We start from the raw sequence: 15,888 nt of genomic DNA, 5'->3' as shown, positions 1-15,888 counted from the left end.
ATATGAGAAAATACTAGATGAATTTATTGCCATCAATCTGTGCAGACTGATGGTTACTGCATGTCCAGGTGCATCAGTATTCTCAAAAGATCCATGCTCTGAATGGATCTTGGACTATGGGTATTTCATATATATCTTATGTATATATGTGATAATATACAGTAGGTGGCATATATATATTTTTTGTACCAGGCTGCAAACTTGTTTATTTCTGCTGTGAAGTTGGAAATTTTAACATGGGACTCTATGTGGATTGACTCAATGTTGGAGCCAGACTCTTGCCAGACTGTTGTGACTGTTTCCTGAGTGCTGTCAAGCGCAGACAGTTTGGCCCTTGCACCAGATCGTAGTTTGGCAGATATTCAGAAACACTGATACTGGATGAGTGTGTGCTTGTGTGTATGCGCGTGTGTGTGTGTGTGTGTGTGTGGGCATGTCCTTGTGAGGGTGAAACGAGGCAGCACAGCTCAACACACACCGCCACAGACATGAATCATCTTCTGGTAACTACAGCTGTTATTTTCCTCTTTTTCCTCAGGGCTTCCTCTCCTCTCTCTCTCTATTTGTTTCTCTGAAGCATCTAGAGTCAGTTCAGGTGAAACAGGTCAGATAAGGCAGAGAAAAGATTCAGCAGTTGGTATATTTGTGTCAGAGGAAAGTGAGCTGAGGTGATCAGGCTTTGACCTTTGTTCTGTGCAGGACGAAGTTTAAGACTTTCACTTTGACTGTCAGAGGCTGTATTTTATTCTTGTGTTTTTGCGCCTGCTGGACCTGCGTACAGACATGATCTATATTTACTTAGAGCAGGATCACCTCACATGACCTGCTGCAGGGTCAAACGCTGTCTGTCCTCTCCTTATCTCAGCCACACACATCTATGGCCCTGTGTCAGACAATGCAGTTCAGCATGTACACAATGGCTGACACACTCACACTAACATGTTTATATTCTCAGCATACTTCTCTCTACTGACCATCAGTGGTGGAAAGTAACTCATTTATTCAGATACTGCACTTTATGATGCTTTGTACTTCTGCACCACCACATTTTTCTGCACATTCATTTTTGACTTCCAAAATATATGCTGAAATAAGTTGTTTACATAAAGTACTCAACATGATATAATGTTGTTAACCCTAACCAGCCTAACCAACATTAAAAGTGTGCTTACATGTTATTTATTCAATAACAATCCAATAATATATAGTTACACTCTAAAGTTGCCATGACGTATTTTTGTAGTTAACCCTCGTTCCTTCCACTAAAAGCCAATGACTGAATCATTGACTGAAACCACCAGACCACAAACTCAGACTCTGGTGGAAATCACAACCGGCTGTTTGGCACAGTTTACCTCTGTGACTCACACAGGGAGGGGGTCTTTCCCCTCTCCGTCTCCTGATTGGTTGAAGTGTCAGGTTCGGATGGTGTGCTATACCAATGTGACCTTGGTAAATGATTTGCAGTCATGCAGCTTTCTTAAAGAGACAGGTGGCAGCTGAATGTTGAAATATCATTGTCAGAGGAGGAAGTGAGGGCTGTTTAACACCAAAATAAAATATCCTTCTTACACAAAAGCAGGAAAGTTCGTCTTCCAACCACTCTGAAATGCCTGGAGGTTTGTTTAAAGGGGACCTATTATGCTTTTCTGAGTTTTTCCTTTCTTATAGTGTGTTATATAGGTTTTTGTGCATGTAAATGGCCTCCAGAGTTACAAAGATCAAAGTTTACATCAAAGGGAGTAACTGTCAGGGTAAAAACCCAATTTTCTCCTTTGTACGCCTGGTTGGTGGTCCAGCCATTACTTCCTGGTCCTATTGACGTCAATGCATCTCTTGGTGCTGCCCACCTGCAAGCTGGACACCCCCTTCAAGCTTGGCATGCCCCCACACAAGGCACAGCACATAACTTCAGAATTTTTTTTTGTTTTGTAGCCATGTTGAAAAGACAGTGTTCTCAATTGCCTGTAGAAATGTGCTTCATTTTTCCACGGTTCTCCACTGCTCCAAACATTAGTGTGAGCCTGCACTTCAAGGAGGACTGCTTCAGAAACCACGCACAGTTAGACACTTCATTTTCACAACGGTTATTTCTGTAGTTCACACATGATGTGGCCGAATAGGGGACTCAGCCTCAGCAAAGATATAAATGCTTAAACGTTTGTCAGTGTTGACATTCCATACCTCGTTAGCTCAGATAAATTATCCACAGTTTAACCACTGAGTTCATTTTTCAGGAACTATGCGCACTAATGTTGAATTCATTCAGATTTACCGGCATTGTAAACCAGCAGGAGGTGAAGCGGTGGAGCCTCACTACCTGTTGACCGTCTGTCTGTTCCTCCATTATTTATATTCATTTAGTCCATAAGTGTCCACACATAAAAAATCAAACAGGTTTTTCATAAAAGTATTCCAAGTTATGAATATTGACATCTGAAGTCTTTGCAGACTGTTCAGCAGTGATTCACAGTGCACTTCATATTTCTCCCTCTGTCACGATCTGATGAGGCAGGAGTGAGGGCGAGAGACTCAGATGTGGAGGAGGAACCAGTGTGAAAGAATTTATTTTAAACAAGAAACCAAAGTCCATACATGCACAGATGCCGCCGACAAACCAGACACCAAACCTCACAACCAACAATGATCCCACAAAGAAAAGACAGAGCAAGGGCTTTTTAAAGGAACGGAACTGATTAACGATGGAGAACAGGTGGAGAAGCAGACACAGGTGGGACACATCAGGGATGATTAACCAAAGGAAGCAAAACTAGAACTCAGACACTGGGGCGACACGACTATCAAAATAAAACAGGAAGTACACGGGGAAACAGAGCACAAGACAGGGAAGACCACACTAGACACTAGAAATACCCAAACCAGAAATACTCAAAACCCAGAACAGAAACCCAAAACACAGAAAACTAAATCATCAAGAAAGTCCAAAAAAGTCCAAAAAACCAAAACCCTGGAGCCTCCAGGCTGAGACCATGACACCCTCCTTCTGGCTGTGGGACAGTGGATGTGCTTGTTTTCTGCTCCAGTCCAGCTTGTGAAGGGGGATCAGGTCTGTCATCCTCTGGTTCAGGACTCTGATTGGTCAGCTTGCCGGCGTCGTGCCAAAAAGTGATTGTCTGCCAGAATGTGATTCCACAGGAACACACACAGCCACTTAAAGCTGTATCACTCAGTTTACATACATCTGCAGCTCTTTTTACCTGAATCAATCAGTCATGACGTATAAATACACACATTTTTATGTCTGTGATAATAGCAAAGTAATGTCCTGAATCTTTAATATTTATTGAACCCGAACAATCACAACTGTGGCCATAGAAGTAGAAGTAGAATTTAAATGGCTTAATTAGGCGTGACATTCGGCCTAGCTACATGAGGCTTATACAGCATGTAACACTACAGTATAGTTCAAAATTAATTGATTTCATCCATGAGGGAGATATTTGACAGATTGTAGATGTAGGTAGATGCTGCAATCACAAATCACAAAAACATTGGGAACAATACCATTGTTACTTACTGTATGATCATGTAGGTAAGCTAAATGTCATGCCTGATTAAGCCATTTAAATTGCATGCACTTCTATTGATTCATTAAAGATTCACAATGACATGCCTTTGCTATTACCACTGACATAAAGATGTGTGTATTTATACATTATGACTGTTTGATTCAGGTAAAAGCAGCTGCAGACGTACATAAACTGGGCAATACAGCTTTAAGCGGCTGTGCGTGTTCCCGCGGACAGCAATCACATTTTGGCAGACAACAACTTCTTGGCACGACACTGACCAATCAGATCACACTGGGCTTTGATTGGTTGGCTTCAGAGGGAGGAGGAGGGCCTTAAGGAACTCTGAGCTCTAGAAGAGCACATCCGATGGGTGAAGAGACTACAGCATAAAATGTACATAAAAATAAAAATAATATCTTTTCAGAACATTGAAGCATGTAAATCTATTTTAGAAGACACCAAGAATTAAAGGATTAACACTAAAAATGACCATAATAGGTCCTCTGCTCTCTGACAGTTTGAGGATGTGAAAGTTCACATTGAACTCTGACAGTCTCTTCACACTCTTTGGTTTAAAAACACACATGTCAAACCTCAGTCATCTTCCACACTCTCAGTGTTTATGTACATCTGCGGTGTGGTTAATCCACTGATTAATCCACTGATTAACCACTGATTAACCACACCGCTCTAAAAAGGACATGGATAGCCAGACTATGGTTATTTACACATGCAAACATCACGTCCTAGATATGGTCAAAACCATAATGCTGCATTCAAGTTATGTTTGCAGAGTGGGAAGAGTGTTCATACATTGTTCCAAGGTGTCAGTTACACCAGATTCACATTCTAAATTGTTTTCTTTTGTTGTGCTAAGTATCTGTAGCAGTTTGTTACCAAGATCCAAACAAGCAGCGTACAGCTCCAATAAAATTAGTTGAATGGATTGTAGTGATGATAAAAATGGATTTTAATTGTTTGGAACTTCCAGTGGTACATTTGCAGCCACACTCCAACAGTTTGGTGACATCTCTGTTGTTCTTTAAGAATAAATTCACCAAATCTGAGAATTACAAGTTGGAGGCTGATGTGAAAAGTGTTTCCCACTCTGCTGTTCAGTGTTTGAACAGGACATGTGATAAACTCAAGTCACAGAGTAACGATCAGTTCAAAGAAAATCTGATGAACATGAAGTGAAAGTCAGTTGTCCTGAGCCGGTCTACAAGCTCAACACACGTTTGGATTACTGTTATAGTCCAGGTATCATCTAGAGGTCCCAACAACTCTTCCAACCTGAACAACCACACAGGTCATTTTGTTTTTCAACCCCCTGATACGACCCATTGGAGAGTCTCCTGAAATAGCACCCCTACGGTGGCAGGCATACCAGACTTCGGTTGTCATGTTACAATAATAAACAAATGGACTGTACCAACAGCAGAGTACCTACCTTTGTTGCAATGGTTACTATAATATCAGTCATGACTTGGTTAGGTTTAGGAAAAGATTGTAATTTGGGTTAAAATAAGTAGTTCCTCAACATTAGACGGTCTTTGTTGTCATGGTTGCAATATAAACAGCTAGTTTACAACATAAACTTCTGGTTTCACATGGGAATCGAACACCAATCCCTGTGTCATATTCATCCATCCAACACAACCTCCTCCTGATGTGGACTTTGTCTCTCTTTATACTACGTCACCGCACTTTTCCTTTTGCTCCTGTCATAATTACTACAACCACTAGATGTTGCCAAGCAACAAAATGTAACATACATTTGCATTGTGAGTGAATGTCTCAAAGAGTCACAAAAGACAGACACAGTAGTTAATGATATGTTAATGAAAGTCAATATGATAGGACCCAATACAAAACAGTATAAATCTGAGGAAAGCTGTGAGGCAGGTTCTGCTTTCTTAATGCAGAACTATTAGCTATTAGTGTGGGATGTGGAGGAGCACAGATTAGCAGAAAGATGGATAGTTACAGTCATACAGGGATATGAATAAGCAGGTTTCTTGTGTTCCATATCATGCCTGTAAATGTAATTAAAACCAAGATTGGACCAGTAACAGGGACACTAGTCTGAATGTAAAGGTACTAAGATGAAATCAATAATATCAATAAATTATTATAAAGATTATTAAGATTATGTCCAGTCTAGTGCAACAAAATGAAAAGAAAAACCGCCCGACAGGGAAGTAACAGTAACAGTAAAACTCTCTTTCATGGTCAATAAACTATAAACAGAGAATTATATATAGTAATTTATGTTTATATACCACTGATGTATTACACAAACTAAATTTGGACTGAAAGCGGTCATATTAGTGGTGATATCTTTTTCCAGTGAAGGAAGTGCAGGATTTTAATGCCTGAGAGCAGGGTTCACACACCATGAGTCCAGTGTGTGGTTATCGCAATGAAAATGATTGATCACAGTGGAAAGACTGTGATGTTTATAAAGTAAATAAGTCTTTTCTGATTCTTTAAGCCACAGGTGACTTTTTCAATATTTATAGTATAATAGTTTCACTGTGGGAATCACTATTTATTTATTTTTTAAACACATTTCCAAGTGTTAATTATTTTTTAATCAATGTCATGCAAATATATAAAATTTATAAAAGCGAGGGTGACTATCGGGATTAAAATCTGGTCTGTCCTTGGTTGCCTCTGCTTTCTTAATGTCACGTGTATATGTATAACATAATGTTACAGGACTGGAAATATTAGTTTACAGACATTTTGTAAGTCTCAGTGAAAAGTAACAGTCAGTGTTTAAAGTTGGTTTGTTTAAAATGTTCAAAAAATGAACTAGCACTATCAATAGTATGTGAAGGAGCCACAGTGACGATGTCATGACCAAGACCTCAATCTATTGTATGTCAGAGATATCTACTGAAATGAGCATGCTAACCAACTAGCTAAGTCCTGGACCGTGTTGTAATACCACTTTATGACACTAGATGCTGTGTGAGTCAGTATAGCGTCCCGTGAAGAAGAAGAGTTTCATCTAGAGCTTGAAGTTACACTTACAGCTCCCGACCTAAAAAAAAAAAAGCTCCCGACTGGCATCACAGAAACACAGAGATAAGGCTAAAGCTCCTAGAATGCGATCTTTATCTCCTTCCCGGAGAACCGCTACAACAAGAAACCACGTTCAACGGCAAAGAAAAGAAGAAAACACAAGTAAATCCTGTTGTGGCTTCCCACCGCTGGAGACAGCTCCCGGCGAGTAAGTAGATGTGGTTTGATGCTGAGCTCGCAACTTTTCTGTTAGACAGTTTAGTAACATCTAATGTTGGTCTGTAGCAAAAAGTATCATTAGTGCAAATGACAAACCGTTACTGACAAACACTTCAAGTGGCATAAATGTATGATCTTTACATTTTAGCGATGTAGTAGAATTTAGCCTGTTCCTGCGGCTGCTGTCCAGCTAGATGCGTCAGTAACTTTTTTTTCGTAGTAAAGTAAGTAAAACAAAGAGACAGTTTGATCCAGAACCAGCGGGTTCAGGATCCACTGCTTAATACTGTATTTATCATACTATATTTTAGCATATTCATATCTATTCCTAATATTTATTATACACATGCGACAGACCTAACATATTTGAATATAAGGAACTTGTATGATCTAAACTAATTGTCCTATCACATGTTTGTCAGTATCAGGATCAGAATTCCAGTCCAGTCTGGAATTCATGGTCCAGTGATGGACCAGCACTTGCCTTTTTTTCTGCATCATTTTTCTGCAATCTGGCCTCATCAATCAACAACCACATTACAGTAACACCTTTGAGTATTATCCCTGCACAGAACAGTCTATACTGTGATCTTTTGCACATCCTGCTCAACAGGAGTTTTGTCAACAATTTTGTACATCATTTTTTTCATTATTTTATTTTCTTAATACGTGTATCTATGTATATTTATCTTTTTGACTGTTGCAGTATTTTACCTTTTTATTGTTATTTCTTATTAATATGTTTATTGGATACTGCACCAAACACCAAGCCAAATATCTTTTAAGTAAAAACCTACCTGGCAATAAACCTGATTTTCTGATTCTGCCTTTGTGATGATGTCATCATCCCTTCCTCATGCTGCTGTTGCCTGACACCCATGTGTCATGTAGTATCCCCTTGCTTTCACATTTTTATATGTAAATAAAAACATTGTTTGTATTACATTTACCCATAATTTGTTTCAGTGCTATCAACAATTTAACTATCAGCAATAAATGCACATATAAATGATAAATTATAAGGAACATGGGGAAAACAACTGCACAGGGACAAAGAGGTGAAATACTGCCCCCTATGTAGGTGGATCAAGTAGCACAATCTTACACATTACACCTTTAAAGTCTGTCTGGTAAAGTCTGTCAGGTAAAAAAACACCTGATCTCAATCCCCATCAGTGATGCTCAGGTCGCTTCTCAGTCAGAAAGGTGGTCCCTGGGTCACGATCAGATGAAAACCCACCTTCAGGTCAACATTTTAATTTGTCCAGTCTTTGCTTTATGACCAAATACCTGCAGAATGATGAAATTTCCGTTAGCCTCAGCCAAATGTTACCATGCTTACATGTAAAACTAAGCTCAGGAACACACTGGCTGTGTGGTGTGTGCGTGGCGGCTGCAGAACATCTTGGTTTTCTTTTTGGTCTCCATGTTAATGGGTTAGAGCGGACACACTGCCGCATGGGACGCCCATGAGATGCGCGTCTCATGCCTCGTGGCTGCGTCTTATAATCAATTAATATTTTTCATGCGTGACTCGTCTCCCAGCAAAAATAGACATAGAAAAGTGTTGAGAAAACCTGCTGATGTCATATTGACTTCATACCAGCAACATGACATAAAACTTCCAATATAGTTTAAATGTCTAGGCTGAATCTGAATATGACAGATACATGAAAAATATAATTATATTTTTTAAACTATTTTAGCAGCTGCATGTGGAGACAGTGACATTTTAGTGATGTTTTCTATCAAAAATAAATCAGAAATTAATTTATAATGAAGAGAAATCCAACGTTCAAGTAGAGTAGAGCTAGAAGGAGCAGACACAAAGCCAGTGTAAGCACACACAAACATGCGAGCTGCAGTTCAGCGACGCAGCAGAACATGGTAAAAATTACAACTGCCAAACATCAGCATGTTGGCATGTTGATGTGAGCATTTAGCTCAAAGCTGGTCCAGTCTCACAGAGCTGTCAGCATGGCTGCAGACTCTGGTCCCTTTCAGCCCTCAAACCAAACCCGTTCTGTTAATGTGTGAACGCTCCAAATGAACCAAGACCAATTCAAGTCTACATTGCCGTTGGTTGAATCTGAGCACAATCAGGACCACCTCTTGAGGTGGTCTTAGTTTGGCTTGCTTCAGAGGGGTCTGAGTTCATTTGGAATGCTCACACATGTGGAAGAAATTCTGAGTCATCACTCAGTTCATTTTGAGGGCTAAAAGGGACCAAGAGTGAAACACCCTCAGTCTGTTTAGGTTAGAGGCCACTTTAAATGATCAATAATAAATCATAAAGTATTCACACTCTGTATTTAGAGCTGTCCAATTGGGGATGTACAAGTGTACAAGTGTCCTGTGTTTATAGCTGTGGAACATTTTTAACAATGCTGCAATTATTTTCCTAATGTGAAAATAATGGTCCAAAACCAGACAAATGAAGACTAATCAGATTGTAATGGTCTCCCAAATGAGGCTGATCTGTTATAGTGAGATGATATAATGATTGTACACTCTCGTTCATGGAGGTATCAGACAGACCTCAGTTTGGAAATTGACTTTAACTTCTTGGCATCACACAACACGTTTTCTTCCCATAAACAACAGCAAGCAGTGCGAGCAAACATGGTACCTGCAGCTGTCAGATAAAAAACAGAAATGATACTAGCCTCAGAGTAAGTTTCCCTTCCGCTTTCCCTTCTTTATTTTATTAAATGGGCTAAACCAGCTGGTGGCTATGAGTCTGCCCTGGACTGGTTCTCATTCTATCTTGCTCATAGGAGTTTTTCAGTCTCTGTTGGCCAGTACATGTCAGACACATGATAAATAAGACAGAAGCTTGTATAACTTTGAATATCCCGCAACATATTGAGTAGTTGTGTTCAGCATAACCTTAGAAATGTTTCGACCAGTCTCTGTCACTAGATAATCATGTCAGCCAGCTCATGAACTCATGTCTTTCCCATTTGAGGAACATTGCCAAACTAAGATCTGTGGAGACCGTGGCTGAGATGGAGATGATTATTCATGCTTTCATTTTTTCTTGTTTAGATTACTGTAACGCTCTTTTTACCTGTCTGAATTAAACCTCTTTGAAATGTCTCATAACCGTTCAAAATGCAGCTGCCTGGCTTTTAACCAGAAATAACAAGAGAACACACATCACACCAGTTTTGTCCTCCACTGGCAGGACCTCCTCCTCCCTTATAGGACAAATTGGGCTCTCAGGTCTACTAAACAAAAATTACTGTCCTTCCCTCGATCCTGCCATATGACCCGAAGTGACCATGCTTTTCAAGCCATGGCACCCAAACTCTGGAACCCTCTCCCCCTACCCCTGCAATTCATAGACTCCTGTGATGTCTTCATGAAGCAGCTGAAAACATATTTATTCAGAAAATAGTCTGTCTGAATATCTCGCCCTTTTCATTTTATTGCTCCTTATTTTATTGCTTTTATTGTTGTAGTTCTTGAACATTTTTATACTTTTTTATGACATAACGCACTTGTTAAAAGGTGCTATATAAATAGATTTTTACTTACTTACTTACTCTTTCACATCCCTAGGACAGTTTTTCCATTGTTGAACTACTGTACCATCACAGATTCAAAATGAACTAGCTCCACAAAGAACAAGAATTGTATCCCTCCGCCCACGAGCCAAGTTGCAGGAAACATGGTGACAATCTCTCCTTCCTGAAGCTGACTTATGACCTTTTGGATATAAAATGTCATCTTTATTTTATCTTCATATTAGATTGTGTCATAATAAGTGTATGAATTTGTGACTTATGGCCAAAAATATGTTTTGTGTGGTCACTGTTACCTTTGACCTTTGACCACTAAATTGTAATCAGTTCATCCTTGAGTCCAAGTGGTCCAAGTCCAAGTTTGTGCCAGATGTAATGAAATTCCCTCTGGGCGTTCCTGATATATCACGTTCACAAGAAAATGAGGTCACTGTTACCTTGAACATGAATTCCCTCAAGGTGGTCTTCAGATATCACATTCATGAGGCCAAAAACCGTGTTTTGGGAGATCACTGCAACCTTGAACTTTGACCTCTTATCACCAAAATGTAAATAGTTCATCTTTAAGTACAAGTGGACATTTGTTCCAAAGTTGAAGAAATTACATCAAGGTGTTACTGTGATATTGCATTCACAAGTATGGGACGGACAGACAATCTCCTCATCAGTCTGGTCATGTGAAATGATCTACCTACCTACCTACCTACCTACCTACCTACCAGCCCCCCTACTCACAGACCTAATTCTCCAGTATGGTGCCATGATGATTATATGAGTAAACCATGTGGAAACCATGATGGGAAATGGACATTTCACAGGTCTGATGTTTCTGTCTCATTCAACTCACAGCTTTATTTACTGTTTGTTATGGTTTGTGGTGTTGTAGAGGAATGGAAATACAGTTAGTGATGAAAGGCTGTGGAACAGGATTTACATGGAAATGAAACCCCTGACACCATCGGTTCTGGGGTACCCTCTCCTGATCCGTAGTTGGACATCATCAATACAGTTTCCCAAAATGAATCCTGTTTCTTTTTGTCTCCAGAAAGTTCCGCTTTTGGCCGGCCGTGCCTTCAGCAGCTCCGCCAGACAGCTGAAGAACAGAGTCCCAGAGGCCCAGAAACTCTTCCAGGTAACAACACAGAGGAGAACCACAGACGAAACATCGGGGAGTTACCAAAGTCATTAGGAGTCATTGTGTGGAGAACATCCAGCAGACTGAAATTAAAATCTACTCAGTATTGCTGAGATACAGCTGTGGACCAGTGTTGTCAGTGTGTTTGGCAAAGCACGACACAAAAGGCAGTCACAGTCAGTTTTACTGAATCTCTGCAATATGATGTTATCTGAGGTTTGTGATACAAGAGGCCCTGTGTCATCATCCAGTTTAAAGACCTTTATTTTATTTATGTGTTTTGTGACATTAGCTTCCATGCTAACACATTAGCATACACTGTTTTAACCACATGCTGTCTGTGGTTACAGGAGGACAATGGACTGCCAGTCCACCTCAAGGGTGGAACGCGTGACGTCCTGCTCTACCGGGTGACCATGACTCTAACTATCGCAGGTAACAAATACACATCATGTGTGCCAGAGGAGCCTGTCTGCTGTACAGTGTGTTTAACAGAGCTTTTGTCTGACCGCTGACTGCTGCCTGCTGCAGCAGAAACTGTGTGGTTTTTTGACGGAATGCTAATGTTGGTCTGAAAGGTCAGAATGCTTTAAATGCAACAGCTCCTCCAACCTGAACAACCACACAGGTTATTTTTTCATCCCTCTGATACGACCCATAGGCATGTCTCCTAAAATAACTCCCCTATGGAGGCAGGCGTACCAGACCTCAGTTGTCAGGGTTACAATAATAAACACATGGACTATACCAATGTAACCCTTTCTGTACCTTTCCCATATGCAGGGCCCTGTGTTCATTACTTTTATTCCCCCCTTGTGTTGATTAATTAAGCCCTTTAAAATCAGTGACTCTAAATTAAACCGTTCTTTCAGTGTGTTACGCTATCAATGTTCTACGCTCAACTCTTTTTTAATCTTGACTTCTTGAAGTAACTTATGACTTGTAACTACCAGATATCACAAACAACTTCTCTCAAATTAGATACATTTATTAACTAAAAGGAAAATAAAGAACTTATCAGAGGAGATACTCTCACAAAACAAAAAAAAGTTAAACACAGAAATTCCCTATTTTTTATAGTACTCAATATAGGAAATAGCTCTCTTAGCTTTTATAAATTTCACTTAACTTATTTTATGCTTCACAGCTTTTAAATGAACTTTACTCTTTTAACACTTTTTATCTCAGTATCATGAAATATTTCCTTTGTTTTTAATTCAACCTATAACACACATGAATTGAATGAAATACCTTTTGTTTACCAGTGAGATATAATATGCTAGACTAATGGGCCCACACACTCACACTCTCACATTCACACAAGCCGGCAAAAATGTCAAATAAAGAAAATAACCCCACGTTGCAGGCCTGGATGAATTCGGGATCGTGGAGGCCAAAACAGGTAGCCGATTCAGTCTAGCCGAACAAAAACAATGGCGAATATTCACAGTTTATAGCAGAGTTCGAGTCACAGTATCTGTGGGGTGGCGGGAAGAGAATGGTGAGCAGAAGCAGTAGCCGAGCTGAAGCAGTAGCCGAGCAGAAGGCTAGCAGGTTGCAGGCTCCGGATCCACCAACCAGGCAGACCAAACCGTCTCGCTCCCTCCACTAGTGGTCCTTCGCTGACATGAAGAAAATGTCCTTTCTCCCTCGGGAAACCGACACAGCAGCAGGTGGACTCCTACAGCTCCTCCTGAAGACGAACTCTTGCAGCTAGCAGGAGAAATACCTTTTCTCCTCCGGCGCTTCACATAAAATAATGTCTCTCAGTCTTAGACTCTGTTTTCTACAGCCTCAACTGTTACGACAACTCCAAAACTTATTATACTTTTACAACTCTGTTTTCATCCCGTCTCTTCTTTTCCGCCGCTACATCTCTCCTCCCCAGCTCAGGTCTTTCGCGCTCTCTGCCTCCTCTGTCTCTATTTGTCCCGCCCCTTCACCAATCAAAACACAGCAAAATGACATGACTTAACAAACAGCCATTCACCTTTAAAATAAAATAAACAAGGTAGGTTGTGCTCTCTCCCACACAAGGTAAACACAGAAGCACATGTAGTTACTCTGCAACCTATCTATTTAAAGTGATAAACTCATTCTTCATATTAAACTCAACATGTCAATCAAAATACACTAATTTTGAAACACAATATGTACTTTTACCATCTCAAACTATTATTGCAATAAGATAAGGGTGTATTAAAACAACCTAGGGCTACACCAACAGCAGTGTGCCTACCTTTGTCGCCATGATTACTATAATAACGATCGTGGCTTGGCTCGGTTAAGCGCAGTTTAGTAATTGTTGTCATGGTTACACATGGGTTTCATCCATCCGCCACAACCTCCTCCTGATGTGGACTTTGTCTCTCTTTATACTATGTCACCGCACTTTTCCCTTTGCCATAATTAGTATGACCACTAGATGTTGCCTAGCAACAAAACATAACTATGGGTCATTTAATTAATATCACACGAGAGGGAGTGAAGTTGTACTGAATATCAGCAGGTACGAGGCCGTGTACCTATGACCAAATGTGTGATATGGAATTTATACAACAGTTCTACGAGCGCCATATTAGTTAAAAAGAATCAACAGATTATGATGTGTTTGTTTATTTTATTTGTTTCATTTATTTGGCTACGCCAACACAAATAGTTCCGCAACCGGACTAGTACTGGAATGTTGCTAAGCAACACATAAACGTATTCCTGACCTGCACAGTGCACAGTAGCTTCCTACTTTGTCTACACATTTCCTCAGGAAATATTTTCATCTTTGCAAAGTTTGTTTCAATCTTAGATAGATAATTACCGTTAATGTAACGCTGATTAATGGTTAATAGAACATCTGTGAAGCATAGTGAAATTAAAAGTCATGTTAAAAGTCCCAGTATTGTTGTACTCTGTATCAGCACTCATGGAATGACTCTCATCCAATCAAATTGCTTGATCAGAACTAATTGTTGTATAAAATAACCTGCTGCACAGATGACCTAAGGGCTCATTTTTAACAGAAGGACAGTCAAACAGTATCTTTTCTAAACAGATAATCTAACCAAGCACACCCACAACACAGTGACTGGTCAGGTGCAGGTGAGAAAGCATGCAGGATTTGAACTTCTTTTACCTTCAGACGTTCTTGGACAACATCCTGTGAAGTAGTTGGTTTTGAGTATATCCTGGCCTTGAACCAGATCCTCATGGGTGTGCATTAAATATGCATTGTCCAACTATGAAAAAGATACAAAAAAGTTGATTGAGAGTAAATAAATGAAAATAATTCTTTGAGAAAAAGAATAAAAGTGACTGTGATCTTACATCTTTGTTATTTATGTGTGTGTGTATCATCTCCACAGGAACCTGTTACTCTCTGTACTGGCTGCTCACGGCCTCCATGCCTCAGAAGAAGGCATAGAGAGGAAATGATCCCGGGCTCAGACTGTCACCTGGAGAACGATGCTCGGCTTTCTCTACCACTAATGTTTGCTGATTTTTATCACAATCTTGTCCTTGTTTCATCATGGCAATGATGAATATGTAAGAACTCTAAAAAAAAAAACTTGAATTCAGCTCCTGCAGAGTTTTCATTTGTGCTTTGAATGAAGAGTGAGAGTGTGACTGTTTACAACAGCACATCACGGTACTGATCTTCACGTTCTCCATCTCCCCCCTGACTTACTGTAGGTCAGAAGATGATTTATCCAGTACAGACACAGGTCAAAGATGATTTTAGCAGTGATGGAGAGAGAAAAACATATCACTCAAGTAAAGCTTAAACTCTGTTTATATATGCACTTTAATAAAAGTAAAACAGTAAGTCAGTTAAAACATACTCTGAGTGAACATTACTGTGGTACATTTTTAAAAAGGGTGGGGCAAGGCTTGATTAAAAAACAAACTGGACAAATTGGGTAACTGTTTTGGTTTGGGTCTATATAACTGAGTTTATGACAGATTTGTTAGAAATTTGTGTCAACATTTAGTTTAAAGACTGCTACAGTCAGCCAATAACAGAAAGTGAATGCAGAAGTAACTGCTGGGGGATCCACCATGAGTATTTTGGTGAGACCCAGCAGCTGCTATTGGTCACATTGTGGGTATGGTAGTTTTGGTCATTCACCATGTTCCCTGGGTTGAGATTTCAAAATCTAATGTGACTTTTTGAAGGAATCTGTATCCATTTACTCCCCCACACGCCCTCAAGGCCCTGAAGTCTGCAGGTTATTAACTTCACTTCACTGATCTTCATTCAGGTGGAAAGAGGTCCTAAAAATAAATGAGCCAACAAGTTATGGTGAAATGGAAAGCTGCAGTCCCCAGAGCTCACTCTCTTCACAAAGACGAAACCTTCCGTTTTGAGTATCAACCACAGAATAAAACAAAGAGCAGGGACTCCATGAAGACAGCAGCACACTAACCTGGCTCCAAGAGAAATGCAAAC

At 39.9% G+C, this 15,888-nt stretch overlaps 1 protein-coding gene across 1 annotated transcript; it reads left to right on the top strand.

Annotated features, from left to right (window-relative positions):
• Nucleotides 1-399: 399 nt before the first annotated feature.
• LOC111238010 (cytochrome c oxidase subunit 7A2, mitochondrial-like) lies at nucleotides 400-15,016 on the top strand. Its single transcript, XM_022767368.1, has 4 exons — nucleotides 400-503; nucleotides 11,355-11,441; nucleotides 11,795-11,879; nucleotides 14,804-15,016. The coding sequence occupies exons 1-4, from the start codon at nucleotides 402-404 to the stop codon at nucleotides 14,860-14,862; spliced, it is 333 nt and encodes a 110-aa protein (XP_022623089.1). The 5' UTR covers nucleotides 400-401; the 3' UTR covers nucleotides 14,863-15,016.
• Nucleotides 15,017-15,888: the final 872 nt, after the last annotated feature.

The sequence above is a fragment of the Seriola dumerili genome, unplaced genomic scaffold (assembly GCF_002260705.1).
Source record: "Seriola dumerili isolate Sdu_G_001 unplaced genomic scaffold, Sdu_1.0 BDQW01001168.1, whole genome shotgun sequence".
In the NCBI taxonomy this organism is placed as follows: Eukaryota; Metazoa; Chordata; class Actinopteri; order Carangiformes; family Carangidae; genus Seriola; species Seriola dumerili.
The sequence above is the reverse complement of the archived record's forward strand: the minus strand, read 5'-3'. Positions and strand labels throughout refer to the sequence as shown.

Bases quoted from the DNA above. Each gene is read 5' to 3' on its own strand.
- LOC111238010 (XM_022767368.1), top strand. From the start codon at position 402: ATGCGCGTGTGTGTGTGTGTGTGTGTGTGGGCATGTCCTTGTGAGGGT. The intron at 11,442-11,794 runs GTAACAACACAG...CTGTGGTTACAG, and splicing joins AGGCCCAGAAACTCTTCCAG to GAGGACAATGGACTGCCAGT. The intron at 11,880-14,803 runs GTAACAAATACA...TCATCTCCACAG, and splicing joins CATGACTCTAACTATCGCAG to GAACCTGTTACTCTCTGTAC.